General features: G+C 28.6%; 3 protein-coding genes across 4 annotated transcripts; 2 read left to right on the forward strand and 1 right to left on the reverse strand.

Moving 5' to 3' along the window:
- Positions 1 to 63: 63 nt before the first annotated feature.
- On the forward strand, positions 64 to 14,843 carry LOC130898632 (atlastin). The gene is made up of 10 exons (XM_057808054.1): positions 64 to 228; positions 429 to 649; positions 1,748 to 1,897; positions 2,766 to 2,921; positions 2,977 to 3,265; positions 3,322 to 3,506; positions 3,576 to 3,797; positions 4,279 to 4,493; positions 4,552 to 4,618; positions 8,196 to 14,843. Exons 1-10 carry the CDS (start codon positions 174 to 176, stop codon positions 8,319 to 8,321), a joined length of 1,686 nt encoding a protein of 561 aa, XP_057664037.1. The 5' UTR covers positions 64 to 173; the 3' UTR covers positions 8,322 to 14,843.
- A 259-nt stretch (positions 14,844 to 15,102) lies between these two features.
- LOC130898637 (peptidyl-prolyl cis-trans isomerase FKBP35-like) lies at positions 15,103 to 16,845 on the reverse strand. Its single transcript, XM_057808067.1, has 2 exons — positions 16,647 to 16,845; positions 15,103 to 16,263 (listed from the first exon to the last, which is right to left on the reverse strand). Exon 2 carries the CDS (start codon positions 16,015 to 16,017, stop codon positions 15,211 to 15,213), a length of 807 nt encoding a protein of 268 aa, XP_057664050.1. The 5' UTR covers positions 16,018 to 16,263; positions 16,647 to 16,845; the 3' UTR covers positions 15,103 to 15,210.
- On the forward strand, positions 16,375 to 21,918 carry LOC130898615 (protein brunelleschi). 2 transcript variants are annotated; one of them, XM_057808035.1, is made up of 11 exons: positions 16,375 to 17,622; positions 17,830 to 18,406; positions 18,457 to 18,607; positions 18,662 to 18,753; positions 18,827 to 19,110; positions 19,237 to 19,565; positions 19,655 to 20,033; positions 20,327 to 20,579; positions 20,761 to 21,116; positions 21,167 to 21,374; positions 21,641 to 21,918. In XM_057808035.1, the coding sequence occupies exons 1-11, from the start codon at positions 16,869 to 16,871 to the stop codon at positions 21,834 to 21,836; spliced, it is 3,579 nt and encodes a 1,192-aa protein (XP_057664018.1). In that variant the 5' UTR covers positions 16,375 to 16,868; the 3' UTR covers positions 21,837 to 21,918. The 2 variants fall into 2 exon arrangements, with proteins under 2 accessions (XP_057664018.1, XP_057664025.1); XM_057808042.1 differs by having other exon boundaries at positions 21,170 to 21,374.
- The last annotated feature ends 104 nt before the right edge of the window (positions 21,919 to 22,022 follow it).

Here is a 22,022-nt window from a genome sequence, read left to right on the forward strand (position 1 = left end):
TCACTAAACTCGTGTAAACGGACCTTAATATATTGGTTTTTTGTATTGGGTGTTCTATGAAATATAATTGACAATCGACTCTGAGTTGTCAATTTGTCATTCCAAAATTGGTTTCAACTTTCAAGAGTCAATTGGAATATTGTAAATCGTAATAAAGAATAATTACTTTCATCATGTCAGAATTAAAATATCGGAAAAGATTTGAGAAAAAACAACATTCTACAGAAGGTAAAGCATTGAAAGGTTACTGAAGCCACAATGTTTGAAAACTTGTTTTGTGGTTAAAAACGTTGAACAATGAACTGGCAAAAATTAGTATTAATTTTCTCCACAGTTTTATTATTCATCGTAATTATATTAAACATGATCTACGATTTTTCAGTAGTAACTTAAAATGTCAGCAAAATCATGACAACTTTTTGTTCCAGATGAATTTGAATATGATGATACAATGACAAAACCTCATGCAGTTCCAATAGTTGTGGCAGATGAAAATCATTCTTTCAAATTAGATGAGGAGGCCCTTAAGAAAGTTTTGATGAAAGAAGACTTGAAGGATAGATTTGTGGTTGTAATATCAGTAGCTGGTGCTTTTCGTCATGGCAAATCCTTTTTGCTGGACTTCTTCTTAAGATACATGAATGCTAAGGTATTTATACAACATGTTTCTATTGATAAAATATAAAAAAATCTTTTTTTTTCTATGACTGTTAGTATGTTCTGGATTGATTCTAACATTTTAAAATACTTTTTGATTTATTTTTTTAAAATATTTAAGTGTATTGAAAGATTAATAACATATCTCAATATGTTGTTAAATAGGTAATATTGGATTATTGTAAAGTATTTTGTTTAAACTATAAGTCTGGTCTTAAACAATAGAATCCTACATAATTTCATGTGCAAAAACAATCTTTTAAAGGAATTTTGCTTGTCATAATAAAAAACAATATATAACATTTATATGGTTATTGCATAATAGGAAACAAAATATAGTATATCGATAACAATATTGATGTCAGTTCAAAATAATGATTATTGTTTATATTAGACCTTGAACTCCCATTCATTATGTATATAGAGTGTAACAGATATGAATCTACATAAGGTAGATAAAAATATAAGCTAAAATTTAGCAATCTATTTTAGTTCAATGTGGAGAGTTTTGTATTTTTTTGTTATGTTATAATTACATAAATTATAATAATTATTTTTACAACAACATATAAATATTTGTTAACTTAATCATCTGTAAATTAAACCAGTTAATTTAGATTAATTTTTATATCTATGCTTGAAAATAGTATTTATATATCAGTTATTTGTATAGTTTTCCTAATTACGTGAATTTTTGAAAATTAAATCAACTGATTTGTTAGGTGATTTATTTTCATTATACCTGTATTGTATTTTGAGAAATCATTTCCTATAATCTAGAGAATGTAAACTTAATAAATATCTTGATTTTTGTGAATGAGTTTATGTATTTGAAACAACTAATAGAATACATATATCCATATCAACCTTTGTTTTCTATATTTGCATATCCAGTTAACCAAATTTTGTCATCAATCGTCAATATTTCAAATTCAATCTTTTATTTAGTTGGATCTCTGTGTTCAAATATCCATGATATATATTTTTTCTAGTAATTTACCAGAATCTGCTTATTAACTGATATTCGTTGTGTAGTTTGTGAATTAACAAACTTTAATGGGTTCTCATATATTTTTTTTAATATTTTCAGTATGTCTTGAAACAAAATACATCAGAATGGATTGGTTCAGAAGATGCTCCTTTAGAAGGTTTTTCTTGGAAAGGAGGCTCAGAAAGGGATACTACTGGAATTCTAATGTGGTCTGATGTCCACACTACAGAACTCAGCACTGGAGAAAAGGTCTAGTATATCATTTTCAAATATGAAATGGATTTTTTAAATTTTTATTTTTCAATATTTATACTGTTTATTGGGTTTTACATATCTGGTTTGTGTTTAAAGCATTCTGTGCTCTGGTTGAATATATTTATACCATGTTTATCAGCACATGATTAGAGAAATAATTGTAATTTTTAAAAAGTGTTTTCACTTATTTTTAACTATGAAAATACTGAATCCATTCATTCAATCAGTTATTTTCTGTAAATGCCATGACATAGATATCTAAAATACAAAAAACATTGTAAGACATTCTTGATGTGTATTGAATAATAAACACAGGTATCTATGTGAGCTGTAAATAGGGACAAGTAGTACAACTAATAAAATTAAAGCGAACAGTTAGTGATTTTTAATAAACAAATTGTAGGTCATTGACTCTATAGAAATAAAAATCAAGAGAAAGAGTTTATAGCACCATAAGTATCATTTTTACAAAGTCATTATAAAAAATTGCTAAAATCAAAAAGGATGTACATAAAAAAGTTGAAATATGATTCTTGTTAAACTCTATAATACTGTGTAGTATTTTTTAATGCAAAAACTTTTATTTCACCTCAAATTTCAAATATAAGCAAAAATAATATAATAAAATTATTTCCAACAGATTTATCATATTCCAGGAGTGATATTTACCAAAAAAATAAAAGAAATTCAAGTGTTTTGTCCACTGATATCTTTTTCAGTAATAACTATTATAGGTATTTATACAATTTCATTAATCTATATATGGTGTATAACAGTAACTTATAAATCCTATTTACTACTCACTGTATTTTCATATCCCATTGAAGGGAGTTATCTAGAAGTAATATTATTCGCATTTTAGATAGCTGTTATATTACTAGATACACAAGGAACATGGGATAGCAAAAGTACTGTTAAAGAATGTGCTACGATATTTGCTTTAAGTACAATGCTGAGCTCAGTGCAAATTTATAACTTATCAAGTAACATACAAGAAGATGATTTACAACATCTGCAGGTAATTCCTATAGATTCTAGTTGTTATTTTCGGATATAATTTTTTTCTATTGTAGCTATTCACTGAATACGGAAGATTGGCGCTGGCAGATTCTGGAACTACACCTTTCCAGAGATTACAATTTCTAGTTAGGGATTGGCGCTTCCCATATGAAGCTCCTTATGGTGCTGTAGGTGGTCAACAAATTTTACAAAAACGTTTAGAAGTGAATGAACATCAACACAGTGAATTACAATCTTTAAGAAGACACATTAGCTCTTGCTTTACTGAAATTGCTTGTTTCTTGATGCCACATCCAGGCATTAAAGTTGCAACAAGTCCAACTTTTGATGGTCGACTCACAGGTGTGTGAAAATCACTGGAAATCTTTGAGGGATATATATTTTGAATGTTTTTTTAGAAATTGATAGTGAATTCAAGGACAATTTGAAAGTGCTTGTACCAATGCTGTTAGCTCCAGAAAATTTAGTACTCAAAAAAATTAACGGAGATAAAGTTAAAGTCAGAGATTTTGTACAATATTTCAAATCCTATATGCAGATATATGAAGGAAATGAATTACCAGAACCAAAATCTATGCTTGTGGTAAATATTTTATTGTTTCATCCAGAATATTTTTACTTTTAAGACTTTCATTGTAACGTTGCTTTTTAGGCCACTGCAGAAGCAAATAATTTAGCAGCTGTTGCTGATGCGAAAGAAGCTTATGTTAACATGATGGAGGAGGTCTGTGGAGGAACTAAACCCTACCTTAAAACAGAATTAATTGAAAGTGAACATCAAAGAGTTAAAGACAAAGCAATACAACAATTCAATGCCAAGAAGAAAATGGGGGGTGAAGAATTTAGTTTGACTTATAAGGATCAACTAGAAAAGGTAATAATTTCTTATAAAATTTTTATTTTTCGTATTATATGTACTGAAATGAATGTTAAACTATTTTATATTTTTGTTTATCAAAAATAATTTTTTTATAAAAATCCGATTACATGAATTATAGTTACTAAGGAGAAATTAAAATTTATGAAATTATATTATGGAAGAATAAACATACAATAAATAATTTGAAATTCCTGGATTTGTTGCTAATATTTATACTAAATGCACAGTTTACTACCACTGTTTCAATAACCTTGTTAATGTCTCCATGTTAACCTTCAGTCTCTGAAGATGATAACTTGGTAAGATAAATATGCGTTAAATAACGCAATTCTGTGTTGTAGTGGTAGTATGTTGAGTATGAAACAAATATCAGTAAATTGTTGAAGCAGTAGGGTATTTCTACAGTTGAGATATAAATTTTTAGATATTTAACCTATTATTACCTACTTTTTATTGATAAATTGATCAATTCCAGGATATTGAAGAGACATTTACTCAGTTCAAAGCTCACAATGAAAGCAAAAATATCTTTAAGTCAGCCAGAACCCCTGCCGTATTTTTTGCATTAGCTGTTATGTGCTATATTCTGTCTGGTATATTTGGATTCATTGGAATCTATTCAATTGCTAATCTTTGTAATATGTTGATGGCGGTGGCATTCCTTACATTAGGTACATGGGCTTATGTGAGGTAAGTGTTTTATATTTACTTAACCAACATTTGTAACAAAATATTTTTTTTTAATTAGATACAGTGGTGAAATGAGGGAAATTGGATCATACATAGACGAAACAGCAAACTTTATTTGGGAAAACGTAAGTTTACCATTTTCATTTATTACATTTTCTTTTAATACACTAATATTGCATTTTTACCCTATCAATCGTTTATTTGTATTATGCGTTTATAATCCAGGATTGCCAATGGTATTTGAATTAAAATTAGTTATGGAGTGGTACACCAAAAAATCTAGGGGACATATTAAATTCAATAATAGTGAAATATGTGGAAGACAGAGAAAAGAAAGGGGAAAGTATGAAGGGGATAATTACAAATTTGACATATTAAGCTACAGAAAAAATATTAAAATATTATGCAGAGAGAAAACTATATAAATATGTGTACTAAAAAAACAAAAAATATCCATTTAATTGATATTAGAATCAAAATAGCTGATAAAATTATAATTATGGTGTTACCAATACATGGGTTCAATTTGAAGGGACAGAACTCCAAAAACTAAATTCTAAGGTCTAAGGAAATACCGGCAGATTGAAAGATTAATACCATTCCCACAAAAATCCTTTTTCACAAAATAATTGCTGTAGGTATTAATGTAAATAATCATACTGAATACCACTACATCAGTACTCAGAATTATACTGTCTAGTCCCTCGAGTGTTTTATATGTCGATGATTCATATCCCGCTCGATTGACCAAATGAGGTAATTTTGAGTATTGGTGTAGTGGTAGTAAACTGATAAATATCAATATCAATATGTATTATTCACAATGAAGCTCAGAATATGTCTTATAGCAATCCTGGACAATATATTAATTATTCTACTTCTTTATACATTTCTAACTTAGTGACTAATATCAATTAATCCCATTTTTAGCATGCCTATTTCAAAAAACGAAAACTAAGAAAACAGCGTATGTATTCCGTGATTACTTTTGCATGTTTCGATGATTCATCGCACATTATTATTGCATGTTCTCACCAATTAAATTGATCTTGAATTGCATTCATGCTATACAAGTTTAATGATTATAATTTCCAATCACAAATTGTAATAAATTAACAATGCTGTCAAATTAGAGATTATAACACCAATTTTAGTTTAAAAAATATTAGATTCCGCAAGGTTAGAATTCATGTTCCTTAAAAATAGTCACCAACAGAGATAAAGATAATATTAGAGAAAAAATTTCTTTGCAATTTGTTCATGGTAAGTATAATCACTTAGCTGTTATGTGTTATTTGATAGTCATTAATTCAGGTGAATTTAAAAAATACAACTAGTGTTTTTTAGACTTTTGTTGAATATGGAATATTTATGAGTACAAATTCAGAACTTTCATTGTTTATACAGACCATTCTAAAAATAATTTTTGTTGTAAATGAAATTGTTGTATATGCTTAACTTCGTATTCTCCATATTTCATAGAAGTTTGTTCTATAAAAATAGAATTAAGCATGGCTTCTGGCAGAAGGCTATACTTATAAGCTTAAAGCTTCAGAATTATTACACAATCAGTAAATAAATGTGCACTTTAAATATATTATCAAGAAAACCTTGAAATGATACAGAGGTGATGTCAATGAAAGCAAGAGAAATTATTTTTTAATACTATTATTAATTATATCATAACTTTTAAATAGTGGAAAAAGACTTATATCATTAGTACTGACTTGTTATAAACAGAAAAATTTAGATGCATCATTCATTAACACTGTGTAGAGAACTGTGGTGGTGTTATTTTCTACTGTCTATTTTGGAATGTAAAGGAGAATGAAAATGTCTTATCTTCTAGCTTGCGAGTATCTTTTCATGTGCCGATTAATACATAACTGATTGTCAATACAGATTCTTTATCACTTAAAATCTTACAGTCCCTGTATAGAAACTAACCTGAAGTGAACAAATAGTATTAAATCGGATGCTACCAGTTTGTTATTAAAACGAAAATTAAAAATGTGGAAAAGCTGAAAACACTTAATAGTCAATTAACGTAAGCTTCAAATTAAAAAAATTCATCCACAAAAACGATCCTCCGAATATGCTGAAATCAATAAAAAAATTTTGGTAATAATATATTGAGCACTAAATAACATTCCCATATTTATTTAACCGAGAAAATCCACCAATATGTGAATTTTGTAATGAGAATCTTAAACGTTGAACTGCCAAAAGTACAAAAACGAAAAACTAACTAACAACTTCCCAAACAATAATAATCTCTTTACTTAACAACAATTGGAATTCCGCAAACTTAATCAAACATCTAAAAATCACTAAATTGTATTACAAATTGTGAATTGCCATGTCGCTAATAACCTTTGTGGTTGATGCGACAATAAATTTATAAAAAAAGTATTAAAAAAAAACAAAATCAGTATAAGGTTATAAAGTGAAAACGCGAACTCTAGACTAATAAATGCTACAGATAAGGGAACTTGTCAGGAGAAGGCTGGTTGGTTATGTTCTAGCGATTAGTTGGTGATCCAGCAGTTAGTTGACTGGCGTTGATGTACTGAGATGTTGTAGTCATTGCTTAGCAATGATCCGTTGGCTGTGGCACAGCAGCTGTAGAGCAACGGGTGTAGAAAATATCACCACAAATTGATTTGAACATTCTTATTATTGTTGACTCTTAAGAGTTGTAAGATGAAAAGTATCTAGAAAGGAAATTTTACTATTTAAATAGATTTTAAGTAAAGAGTCGACAAATTAATTTTATTTTAGTTGAAGAAGTGACTATATAATACAAGTGATTACTGTGTCACAATAATTGATCGACAAAATGGGAAAAATAATTGATGAAAATCGTAATAGGCCGATTGGTATGTCACAGGATCAATGAAATTAATGTGAAAAAAGTATTTCCAATGAAACGGAGTAACTCGTGTGGTTAACTGGTAGCTATCCTAAAGTGAATGAACACAGAATATTCTGGTTTTGTTGTATTAAACTATAGGAAATCTAATGTACTACTTGGATATACAATACAATTATTGTGTTGTTTCACTTTTGGTTGCTCTGATTACTGTTAGAGCTAATTACTTTTCTAGATATCTTGGAATATTAAATCATTCTACTATTCTGTATGCAAATTGCCGTAACCTATGAACTTTCAATAAAAATATTTCATAACAAAATTTGCATGGAATCAAGAGTTTTCTCTCTTTTGTGCAGTTTTATTTATTCCAACTTCATTTGTTTTACAATGGCTATCTGCTCTTTTTTGTATTTCTAAGTTTATCCGATATGACCCGTCTAAAATCTCTGATGAGAACATTTTGATATCACTAATATTTGTGCTCTGAACGTCAGACTAATACTCTTTAAGAATAATATATAAAGAAAAGAAGTTGAACAAAAGTTACAAAATAGCAGTAATTTCTGGAAAAATATAATTTTATTTTGTAAATGATAGATAGAGCTACAAACTATAGCATTTTGTCGCTTATAAATATTTTTTTAGTAAAACAGAAATTCAAAATAATCTGTATATTACTAATAACATGTAATTATTTATTGGGATATGGTTAAAAAATTTGCAATTGGAAAATTAATATGCTCAACTTACTGATCAAATATGTTTTGTACAATTTTGATTTTTATCAGTTTAATATAGTAGAAAGTGAATTTTGATATTTTTTATAGTGGTTGAAGACCGTCATCCAAGGTTACCTAGAAAACGGTATGCAACAGGTGGCTGCAGAAGTAGCTGAACGAACATTAAGGAACGCCACACAAGTAGCAGCGAATGGTGGTAAAAAAGATGCATGATTAGTATGTTTTATTTATATGCGTGAGTTATTCAAAATTCCCAATGCTACTGCTATGTTACATATATCATCAAATTTGGGGACATAAAACTGTACCTAAATATTGTGTACAGATTGGATTGTTAAATCTTGCCATCACTTTTTATTTCTTTATTTCACATGTACAGATTTGTAGCCTTGTGTGTATGTATATATGTAACATTATTTTATTATTTTATATATTTTTACATCCATATTGTATTGTGATATCTTGGCAATGTTGGTATTAGAATAAATCTTTTTTATTATTTATTATTTTATATGGTATAATTAATTCTTTAATTTTAATTTTGGAAAATCAATAAAAAATGGGAAAAATAAGCATTTACATTAGGAAAGGTATTAGTTCTGGCTCAATAATGACATTGAACAAGAACTTTTTATGGGAAAAAATAATTAAAATAAAAAAAATCATATCCACATCCTATTCATTGTAAGTAAAGTAATAAATATGTCTAAATCTTTTTCCAATAATAAAATTATTTTCTTATATATTTTTTCTCTCATAATCATATTTTTATATATACATGGTGGTAATGGTCAATAATTATTGTGTCCTTCACTTGAAACAAGATAGTTGATTAGGTTTGTTATAACTTTATATTTTCTTATACTTATATTCTTTTGCATATTTGCATGTATTTTATTTTTCATTAGATTGTACTTGTTATATCTGTGAAGAATTCTTTATATATAAAATCATTATTTTATACAAACTTCAGCCCCTAGATAATATACAAAATTATCAACCATGTCTATTATTGGCCATTGTCATTACAAAAGTCTCACTCTGTTTTCGATTTTTGTTTTGTTGATCACAAATTTAATTATTCAATTATCAAAAAGTGTACAAAAATAGAATGCTCCCTAGTTTAACATCAAAATTTTAAATTCTTTATTGTTGTAATATTATAATATAAATAATCAACTGTTAAATATTGGAATAATAACTGCCATTAACACTATTCTTTATTCCTGTATATATTTATGTGAATCTGTAACATTTTAATACTTAAAATCTTGGTCTAAGTATTTTTAATATGAAAAGAAAACTTTTTTAACATAAAATATAGGCTTTTAATCTGAAAGTTTTGAAAAGTAAATGGCAGCTATCAACTGATTATCATATTTCTCAAAATTATACTAAATCAGGAAAGTAGGATGGTTGTGAACAATCATGTATTTTCCTTTTCTTACAAGAACTTGGGGATCATTATTGTAATATTTGCATGCTTTTTCTATAAGAATTCTTATCTTCTGGATTAATTTACCTCAAGATATAGAATAAGAAATAACATATAAAATGACACTATTTGGAAATCATCTAGGATGTTAACAATGATGGATTATTGACTAATGTAGTACATCATGATTTGAAGGAGAAATGTGAAAACTATGTAGCAGGCAAAATCTGTAAAAAAACAAAATATACAAAAAGAAACTAAATTGTACAAAACATTTCACCAATAAGGTTATAATTGAATAATTTTAGAAAAGAAATTTAAAAAAATGGAAAAACAACTAAATTGAGATTATTAGAGCCGTTGATAATGTTCATACACCTGATACTTCTACATCAACACACTATCTGGTTTTTCGAGCCGGATATGAACCAGAGACCTATGGAAGATTCGTGTTAATGTAGAGGTAGTAAATATTGTGTTCGATAAGAAGAAAAGGAGGTAGAATATTGTCAAGAATATTACATAAATTTAGTATAAATGGAGAGCCTGCCAATATTCAAAACCTGAAAAAAATCATCCTCTTCTGATTAATTTGTTGTCCAGTCCTAGGTTAAGAATTGTATCAACGTTTTTAAATTGTTTTCATGATAGACGGAATTTGAAATCTTTATAGCTGTTGACTTTATTTTATGTTGAAAAGGTTCAATTCATTGTTTAAAAACAGTTTATGCGTTCAATGTTCCTCTTGAAATGGCATCTATTAGTAAAAAATAAATTATAGTTGATTTAGAAGTAAAAAATATTAGGAGTTTATTTTTCTGTGGATGAAAAATTTTTACTTTAGCAAATAGTTTGGTATATAGTTTGTAAATTACTGGTGCCAATATTTTTTTAAACAACTATAGTGACATGCAATTAAATATACACTAGAGAATATTTTGTCTATAAAAGGTCTCTCATTTTTTTTATCGTGTAGAGGTGTCCATAATTTTATTAGGTAGGTATATGTGCAGCTTTGTTATCCCTGTCATCATTCAATTTTGAAGAATGTAACAGTGGGTTTTATGGAAATTCATATTTCATGAAAGTTTGAATTTAATTATTTGGGAACCATAATAAATTAAATAATTAAACTTTTTTGGTAAACTAAATTATTTGTATGTTCTTAAAATTTTCTCTAATTCATAGTCTTCCACTTCTGTTGTGTGTTGTTCTATTAGATCTTCATACTTACCATCTTGATTTTGTTAAAGGGTATTTATAAGCAAATAGCTCAGACAAATTTATTGAAATGTTTGAGGCCAAGGGGCTTTTCGACATACACCATATACAGGTGCTTAGTAACCTTATTTGTTTCTTACAATTAAGCACATCTTAGAGTTAGCAGTATTGGATGATGACTGAATCTCTTTTTTAAGTTTCTAAACTTATTTATGTAGAAACAAATTTTCTTGTTTGAAATATTTTATCTATAGGTATAACTATATGTGTCAATATGAAAAGAAAAAAATATTTCAAGATCACACAAATCAGCAGGTTATAAATTCTTCCAAAATTGATACTTGAAATACCATTTATTCAAAGTGAAATATTACTTTTGTGCCAGAGAAAATGGAATTTCTTTTCATGTAATGATTATTTCTTATATTTTTGAAATTATTTATTTTTTATATTTGTTCTTCATCTAGACAAGTCTGGTTTTCAGGATAGAATACGCAATAACCAATTTTAATATTATTTTCCTGTCTTTTGATTTAGACCATTATAATTAATCGTTATAAATTGAACATTAGATATATTTCATTAGGGGTTACATTACAGTGAAATTTTTCGTCTTATATAGATCTCCTTCTAGCTCCAGATTTCTAATGAACTCCAGTATCTGTGCTGGCTTCAAAGTGGTTACATTTTTGCTTCTACATTTTCCATCTAAAGTATTTTTTATGTATACATGCAACGGTGAGGAATTTTAGAAGGTGAACTGGAGTTTTATCCTTCTCCACAAAAAATCTTAATCAATTTCTTCTAGATCAAATCAACCAATAGTATTGGTTTCCTCCTTTTTTCCACAAACCTTAGTGTTTTCTTAAACCACAAATAGGCTCCGATTCAACTAAAGGCGTTTGTATGTCTAAATGTCTAAAAACTAATAGGAAAAGAACTATTATACTTGCCTATTTCATTAAATTTTTTTCTTTCAGCATTTTCAAAAATTTATGGGATTGTGAGCTATATATTTTCTAATAATAGTATCGATATTCTTCTAGACATAGAGTTGGTGTGGTGAAAAATTTGCAACTTACAGAATTGCAACAAATCAAAATAAAAATTTCAGGTGAAGTTCTTGCTTATTTCAAAGCATTGTATTGTAAGAGAAATAATCCTCAATTTACGAGTAAGTTCTTGAACTTTTTTTTAAATGGAGTTCTAATTAACTGGAAAAAGTTGTCGTGTGTATTGTTTCTAGCATATAATTGTCGTTTTTAACTGTGGCAATGAATGACAATTAATTGGTGTTAACTCTTTAGTTTTATTTTTACTTATCATAAATTTTTGGTCAGCCTTTTCGTTTATTTTCTCCTCCGCCCAAAGGCATATGAATTGTACTAAAAAAATATGCAACAGAATAATAGTTTTCTTAATTAGAATTTATTCCAACTATTATCAATTAAACTGATACGATAAAGCTTATTTAATACTATGTACTTTTCCATTTAAATTTCTATTTAACAATAATTAATACTTAGCTCATCTATAGATTATGCGAATTGGTATAGTTCAAGGTGCTTTTTGTCATCTAATGCCAAAGGGTGTCGATAGGGAGTTGATCGGGACTATTTGAAGGCTAGTTTAAAACAGGAATATTCAATCCCCTGCAAATATGTTTTTGCTGTCTAGTAGGATACACCATTTTGTCAAAATGATTCCCCCATTTAGCGATTGAATTTCATTAATGGAAGTAATAATTCATATACTTTACATCATTGACATTACCATCAATGCAAAATAGATGTCCAATTCCTTTCAAGGACATTCTAATAACTCTAGTTCGTGTTCCAGTCCTTTTTGTCTAAAAAATTCGGTTTCTTGTCTATTTCTCCGTTGAAGTGGTTTAGCTATTGCTTGTAAAAATTTATTTTGTAGAATCCATGTCTTCTAATTCTCCAAAAAACAAGTGTCTTGAAATTGGTCTTCCAATTGCGTGGCCCTATTTTACAATCTATTCCCAAGAAGCTCGGCAATCTTGTCGATTGGTTACAAAGAATAACAGCATAAAAAGTTGAAGGAAAAATGTAAAAAAAATCAATTTATTGAAAATTGTAATCGGTAACCGGTACTAGTCCCTTAAATTGTGAAATTTTATTTCTCACAGTTCCTTGAGGAATACTGAAATTACAAATGACTTGCAAAGTCCTTCATTATTGGCCGCAAAAGGCAATTTCATAACTCGTTAGATAAATACTTTCCATGAATCATTTTAACTTGTATATAAATTAAATCACTCAATATTATAAATGTCTTGGATGATTGAGTTTACTCGACAGAACCACAAAATAAGCCTAATCGAATTTGTTGAATTTATGATAATTAATTAAAAACCATATGACTAACATTTTGTTGCATATTTGTTCTTGCCCAACTTACATGCGTAGAGGTTCGTATAATCTATAGCTAAGGGAATAAGTATAATCCTTAAGAGCTACTAAGTAAGAAGAAATCGTATTCTGTCGCAAAAAAGTTACTCACATGCGTAATATTTTAAATTTGTATTGAAAATATTATTTGCATGTTTAATAATATGTTAATGGTATTTTTATATTGTTGTAAGTACTGACATTGCAATATTTGTTACACCGAAGTGCCTCATTAACATCTATATATTTAGTGTTAATGTATACATATGGATAGGTATGTCTGTATGTATATTTATACACTGTTTTTTGTCTTACACCAGAAATTCCTTATGTTGTTTCTTTTAGCCATTTGAAAAGCCTTTTTTACTTTACAATTTAGGGTATTTTCATAATCAGAACAGTCTTAAAACTGATTTATTAAAATTGTTAATTGCTGCTCAATTTTTGTTTAAACCTCATATATGTATTTATATATTACTATTTCTGTTAAGTTTCTAGTTTGTATTTTATCAAACAGCACTTGGCTCAAAAATGGTTTGTGATAAAGTTATATTGAGATATACTTCATGGGCGTTAGAAGAAAAAGAGATATTGCCTATTTAAAGAAAATGTTTGGATAAAATCGAACCTAAAAATATTGTTGCTCATGTTAAATATATTTGTTTCTATTTCCAATCAAAAGAATTCTTTAAAATTGTTGATAAATACAAGTTGCATATATGGAACTCGGCACTTTAATTTTAAATTCTCATTAAATGTAGTAATTTATGTAACATAATGTGCAATAATTTTTTTCTTTATAATATAGTGACGCTGATTTTAATTGCATGATAAAATAAAACAAAAAGAAAGAGATTTCATGGAAAATTACACATGTACAGCACTATACCTAATATTTATTTTCTAACATTAAGTTTTCCTTACCTAATTAAAGACAAATTTATCGCTATTTTAGTTCATGTTTATGACATACCGCATTCTTAAATTATGGAGTTTTTGTACAGTATCATCGCTAAAAATTTTATGAAATAACTTGCAAATAGGGAAAAATAATACAATTTAAAAAACAAATTTTCTACATAATGTTGAAATTTTTGGCACATTGTTCACTCATTCTTTACAATAATTTCAAATTTAGTACAATGTTTTATTGTTATTTTGTATTCTCCATTATATGGTTATACCACTACAATATTTTCTCTTCTACATAATTAAATTTGTTTCACAATATCTTACTTTGCTTATTCATTAAGCTTATGTTTAACGTTGTATGGTTATTTGTAAAAGGTGATATGTTAAGACTGTTTATTTACGATGTTAATTTGGTTAATACTAGCCAAAGTTGCTAATATAAAATATGTTGAAAACTCAGATTATTGAGTTTTTGTTATTGGTGCACATTTATATTTTCCAAAATTATTGGCTTTTCAAATGGAAGTTTGATTAAATCTTAGTATTAGTCTATCATTAGATATATGAATAACATTTAGGAAACGTTCTACTTACCTGAAATTAAAAAAATAAAAAACACACATGTATGTGTGTTGTCATGTTTCAAATTTTTATAAAAAAAGAAATAAAAATTAGGCGGTGTTAAGCTCAAAAATTCTATTATGTAATTAAAACTGTATATTTGGTTTTGGTAATAAAATATTTTTAAATTAATTGTTGTTTCTATCAGTTAAGTTCATAACAAAGAGAAGTAACTATTCTTATATACTAAATAATTAAATCTTTGGATCTATTTTAAAAAAATACTGCTAGCTATTCCCAATGGTACCTTGTATTCCACCATAGGCCATGATCATTAGTAACAAAAATCGTTTAAATAAGAATAATATTACAAGTCTACTTACATAAATCAAAATTAACTGTCCAAATAAGGTTGGTAACTACATAATTAAATGGAATAATGAAAGATTGATTGTTTTCATGGAAAATTTATTTACTACGATTTAACAATTAATAGCAAAATACATTAATACAGCAAAACATTTACAACTAATAACTAATGCAATGACATACTAGTCATCTAACAATGAGAAAACATTTTTTTAACCATACTTTTCACCCTAATGTCAGCCTTTCTTAATTCATTCTTAACTACATTCATATGTTCAGTACATGCCTTATTATCTGGCTCCAATTTCAACACTTTGGAAAAAGCCTCAAATGATTTCTCAAAGTTTCGATCGTTTTTATAAGCAATACCCAATTTATACAAAGCCTTAACATTATTTGAGTTGTAGAGCAATACTTTTTGAGAAATGTCGATTACTTTGAGCCAACGACTATTTCTAAAATAACAAGAAGATAAATTGTTGTAGAGAATCTCTTTCAAATTGATAAGATTTGAAACTTGTAAGTTTTCTACGCTGATTGGTAGTTCTTCTGCATCAAGAGGAATTGAATGAAGTATTTTTAGAGCTTTTATAAACCTTAAAGCTGCTTCTTTATTTCTATTAGATTTAAATAAATCATTTCCTTTTTCTTTATGATAAGTGGCCAAACTGAACTTTTTAATTGCATCCCATTTATAAATATAACCATCAAAAACTAATTCCTCTAAACATATGATTAGAGATATATCCTCATTTGGTAGTGATATGAAAAATTTAGATTTTTCTCCTACATCCATAGTGCCTAAACATATATCTATCAAGTTCCATAGCTCCCCATCTGTATCTCCAATAACAATAATAGTACTGACAATGTTTTTTAGTGGTGCATAATCCATTATTGTAACTGTACATCTACTGTTTTCAGCAGGTTTTTGTCCCCATTTACCCTTTCCCAAAATTTCTTTTTTAATTCTTCCATCTGGAGACACAGACTTCATTATAGCACTATAAATTGGTAGTAAACCACTTATCTACTTTTTAACGTTAGTAACAACTATGCTACTTGGCAAATCAAATTTATGGTAAGTGAAATACTGAGTTCAAGATGACTTAATTAATAGACGAAGAGGTTTTGAGCTCTAATATTTTATATGGCATATAACCATTAATTTAGGGAAGTTAAATTTTTAAATATGAAAGTATCTACCTTCCCAGGATTTGCAGCAATAATGATCACTTTGTATCTGAAACGAATAAATATTTTATTTAAAAAAAAGAGTTCTTACTAAACTAATAAAGTTTATTTTGCTGTAGGTACTCTTTTGTAGTCCAGATGAGTGCGAATTTGGGAGCTCTATAAACTAGAAAATGAAGTCAACGTTTACTTTAATATTATTAACAATATTAATTACAACAAATCTCTAAACCTTTCCGGTATAATTATTTTATTGAAGTGACATTAAATATCTGCTGTTTTAACTAACCTCAAAAGTCACTTCGCCATTCAAATATTTATAAAAACATTTCTAATGAATTAAATGTAAAAGTAATGCTAAGGTTTAGTGTAAAGGAAAAATAAAATAAAATTGATTAACAGGAACTTTACTATTGCAGTATTCAGACTTACCTGTGACAAAAGGACGTGGCAAATGTAACAGTACGCAAACTATTGAAAGTAGAGAAGAAGATTAAAAAATATTGGAGGTTATAGTCCAATCCAAATTTATGGTAAAAACAAAAACATCATATAGAAAAGCAAAAATATGTAACATGAACAAGTCATTTTCATTTTAAGCTATTTACTGCTTAATCATGTGACTGATAACAAAATAATATATAAAGTTTTCAAATGCGTTCATCAGTAAGTTATATATTATCAAGTAGTATAAGTGAGCCAAAAATGTCTCACCCAGATTATGATCAGTACTCTCATGATCATGCTGCTCTTCTCGTTCTTGTTAAACACATAGGAAATCAGTTAAAACCTAAAATATTCTTCAAATTTTATGAACGTATTAATAAACTTACTAGCGTTAGAATTACTGACTCGACTGGAGCAGTTAGAAATATTTTAATACGTTATATCAAAGAACACCCCGTGGAAAATAATGATTGGGGGGACTTTCAAACGCATAGGCGTTTATTGGGACTTATATCTCTCGGGAAGTATGATTCGCAACAGGAACTAAATGAAATATGTAGAGTGCATGAAAGTTTAAAAGTCAAGTACAATGCCACTCTTTTTGATTCAAGATGCATTTTATTTGGTCCAACTAAAGATACCGAATCTCCTATAGATGACAATCCCACATCTAGTAGTTCTGCAGATAGTGATAAGTCTAGTGATTGTCCCGTAGAAAAATTCACTACACCTAGTAATTTCAAAACCAGAGCTTTATTCTATGATATTACTTCAGCTTGTTCTGATTTAGAAAATCAGTTGAATGAGTTCATTAACTCACTTTTTTGGGTTTTGGATTCTAAAAGAGTTGAGAGATCCAGAGAAAAGTTGGAAAGAGTATGTTTATTATTAGCTCCATTTGAAAAAAGAGATTTTGTAGGTTTGGATATGGAATCAAGAAATAATAAAAAAAGATGTACAGGTATTTTATTATTTTTTACTGATACTAGAAATATTTTGATTAATGTTTTACTGTGATTATTTGCAATATAATTGCCATGTTATAGATCTCCCTAGACTTTTCACTTGTTATAGAATTGCTTTGTTCTTCAAAATATATTTGTTGTATCATAGGAAGATATGTTTTCCATCTTCAATGCATTGAGAAAAATAAAGATATATTTTTTAGGGAGAATGATTAAACACCTTGGAGATCTGTGTTTACAAACCGGACTATTAACAGAAAGTTTAAATTATTATGTTCAAGCAGTAGATATTTTAAAATCTGTAAATGATTGGCTATGGCTTGGAGGAGCCTATGAAGGCCTTTGTGCAGCTTCAGCTTTAGTTTTATATCCAGATATGCAAAGAAATATTCCACTACATAGAAATGCCAGTTTGCAAGAGGGATCACCTCGCAAGTCAAGCCAAACTACTCCATCAATTGTGTTAAGTGTTAAAAAAATGATTGCAAATACTTTAGCACCAGAGGATATTGCTAAAAGATACAGAGAAGCTATTATTCATTACAGTAAGTATCAGAATGCTGGTATTATTGAAACAGAGGCAAGCTTTAAAGCCGCAAGGATAACTGTAGAACAAAATCATGCCTTACAAGCCGCAAGCTTCTTACAAAATGTTGTTTATATAAATTTACAATTATCTGAAATGGAGAAAATTCAGAGATTTGAGACATTAGCTGATTTATATTCTCAAATTGGGTTTTGTAGAAAAGCTGCATTTTGTTTAAGATTGGCTGCTACAAGGTAAGTTTTTGAATTGTTATTGACATAATTTTATTTTTATTATATTTTAGGTATGTCTCTCCTCAAAATACAATCCCCAACTGGGGTCGTTGTTATGCTTTAATGTTGCAAAGTCTACCTGGACACAATCTTAATTTAGACCCTGTTGAAATGAGGGCTGTTGATCAAGGATGGCCTGTTCTGCAAATTCAACTTATGCAGGTATTTAATAAATTGTATATGTTTTAGTAACAATTGAAACTATTTATGATTTAGGAATTAGTTGTTGCTGCGAGAAGAACTGGACATTCAGCATTAGCAACACGACATATGACATTCCTTTTACAAACTATGTGGACACATTTAAGGTATCAATTTACATATAGTAAAGACAATTTTTGAATTTTTTAGAATATATTGAGAATATTTTTGAAATTTCAGTTGTACTGAACAGAAAGAACTAGCAGTGCAATTACAAAGTCTCTCTGCCCAATGTGAAGGTTCTCCAGTTCCTCTGGTTCTTGAAAGTGGTTTAGTAGTACCACCTGCAAATCTCACTGACATTCCAAAATGTGCTGCTTTTACACCTAAAGATCTTCAACCACATTTAAGACCAAGAAGAATAGAAAATCATAAACAAGATACTGGTCCGTTTTTATTTACTCCAATTCATTTTGGAGGTGGTAGTTTAGATCGAAAATCGAGACAAGCTAATACCAAGCTAGGTAAGAAATTTTAAAGCTATATATACAGAACAAATTTAGGATCTTATTTTGTTGAAATAGTTGGTATAGTCAAAATTCATAGTTAGAAGGTGACTCTTTAAAATTTAATCACACTGTATTTTTAAGATTTCCTGTGGGTACAGAATGAAATATGTGAAGTACAGTTAAAACTGACTAACCCATTACCATTTGAACTAAAAGTATCTAACATGAGATTGTTGACGGGAGGTATAGTGTTTGAATCAATACCAGAAACAATTGTTTTACCACCAGATGTTCCAACTTCTTTAACACTTAGTGGTTGGGCTCGAGAAAGTGGAGAACTAGAATTATCTGGTTATAGTACTCATACCTTAGGTGTAAAATCAAACTGTAGACTACGTCATATGGCTTCCAGTATGAACTTCCTACCCTATTACAAAGTACAAGTTGTGCCAGTTTTACCATTATTAGAGGTAATTTTTATTTTTTTCGTTTAATTCTAACCTGAAGGTTGAATATCTTGCAGTAAATTTTACTTTTCTGCTATTTTTCTTTCTTGTAGGTGTCAACTTCACTTCCTATAAGCTCTACATTTTCTAATTTCCATGATGAAAACACTGTTACGTCGGCGATGATCACTTTATACCACGGAGAAAGTTCTGAATGTATTATTACTTTAAAAAATAACGGTGACGTACCAGTAGATATGTTAGAAGTTGAGATTAACAGTATACTAGAAACATCTCTACAGGATCAGATGTTCTATTGGAACAACGACGATATTAAGAAACTATTACCAATTTCTCCAGGTGCTACTGTGACTTTTCCATTGTATTTACATTCTGCTGCTAAATTTCTAGCACCAAATGCCGCCATTTCTCCAACCATTCCTCATGACATGAGTAGTGGACCTTTCAGCAGTATGTCCACTTCGTTGCCAGGTATTATACTAACTTAGATATAAAAGTGTTGTGTGATTTTTACTACTACTACACAATTACTCACAGTTACATTTCTGGAAACATGTTAAATAACCAAATTATCATCTTTAGATACTGAAAATACAGTTTTCCTTTAGTCTCTGAAGAAAAGTTGGTTATCAAAACACATGACAAAATATTTGTTAGTAAACAGTATAATCTGTTTGAATATCAGCAAAGAGATTTTCCAACTCATTTGTCATTGGATTTATTAATTTCAATAAATTATTAAATTATAGAATCTTCACTTGTAGGTGGGTCCCTTCCATCCAGATTCAATTCAAGCATTCGTTCCTCAAATTCTGGTCACTCGAGTTTGGTAGCTGGTCTAACAACTATTTTCCAACAACAACCATCTACTTCACTTATTGAAGCTCAGCTGAAACTGAAATACAGTGGATCTGAGGGATTGAGTGCTGAATACTGTCGATCATGTTCGGTTTTATTAATGCTAGAGATGTTGCCATCTTTACAGATTACTAATTGGGATGTTCTTCCTGCCGAAACGTAAGTGATCGTCTTTGGGTGAAGGTGAATGCTAAAATTGCCAGTATCATAATACAAAATTAGTTTTGCAGCTAAAATGTTTCCTTAGAAGTTTTTATTCTTTATTGTTAGATTAAATATAAATTTTCATTTCTCTTATAAATAATTGTTTGTATGTATATCCAAAAACGGTGATTTTCAGGCATTCTCAATTTTACCTTGTGCTAGACATTGTGAATTTAACAAGTCAAGAGATGGAGCTACAGTACACTCCTTCTAAAACAATGCTTATAGAGGGACAAGAGAGTTGCAGAGTTCCAATTCCCATCGATAGATGTCCTTTATCAAAACTGAGGGGACTTTTTCAAGAATCAGGCGAACATGTCGACCCAAAAAACGACATTGATGTCAACAAAATTTGCTCAGAACATATTACAGATTTGGTGAATTTAAAATGGCATTTACTAGGTTCGGATTCGAGAGGAGTAGCTTCGTTGAAAGGAATTCACTTACCTGCGAGAATGTTGGACATCGTGAGAATGTCACCTCTCGATTGGGGTGAGTCCCAAGTTATAATTTTTCAAATATCTAAAAAAATATACTTTTAGAAGTTAAAATAAATGGTGATGTAGTAAAAGCGCAGGAAGAAGTTACTTGCAATGCTGGAGAATGCTTGGAATTGAAACTAGCTGTTGTTAATAGTTTAGAAAAGACTTTACATCAAGTTTCAATGACTATACAGTTTTACCAAGATTATGAAAATGGTACATTGAATCACAGAATGGATACCAGGTTAGCTACAGCTGGTTGTACTAAGTAAGTAAACATTATTATATATAAAACAGTTCAATTTTTTCACCACTAATTAGGATAAAAAATAGAACTTTTTTAACAAAAATGATACAAGATATTGAAAAAACTTTAGTCTTAATGGTTTAATATGGTGTAAATTTCTCTTTAGTAATTAATTTGAAATTCTTTTATAATTTGTTTCTTATTGATGTATTTCATAATACTAATTATCTTTGTCTTATTAATTTGATTTAAAGTAAGAACATATTCTGATATATTTATTTTTTTAGGAAATCTTTTGCAATGTTACAGCCCCAGGATAAAGTTAACCATGAGTGCAATGTAATATTTTTTACACCTGGTCATTATAAACTAGATATACAATGTTGTGCTCCAGAAACTCTAACATCTTCTAAAGTTAATTCACTGATTTCTCCTGGTCATATATGGAGGTTTACACCCACTGTTTCCTTTCAAGTTAATTAAGATTAATATAATGATGATACAGTAACAGTGTTTATTATTCGATATATAAGTTTTTAATTAAACTACTGAAGCAATGAATAAAGGTCTGTTTATAAAGAACTCGCCGCACATTTATAGGATTTATAATATTTATATAAACTTGATCATTCCTCGATTTATTACTTTATTTTTGGTAATTGCATTGGC

The sequence above is a fragment of the Diorhabda carinulata genome, chromosome 1 (genome assembly GCF_026250575.1).
Source record: "Diorhabda carinulata isolate Delta chromosome 1, icDioCari1.1, whole genome shotgun sequence".
NCBI classification, from domain to species: domain Eukaryota; kingdom Metazoa; phylum Arthropoda; class Insecta; order Coleoptera; family Chrysomelidae; genus Diorhabda; species Diorhabda carinulata.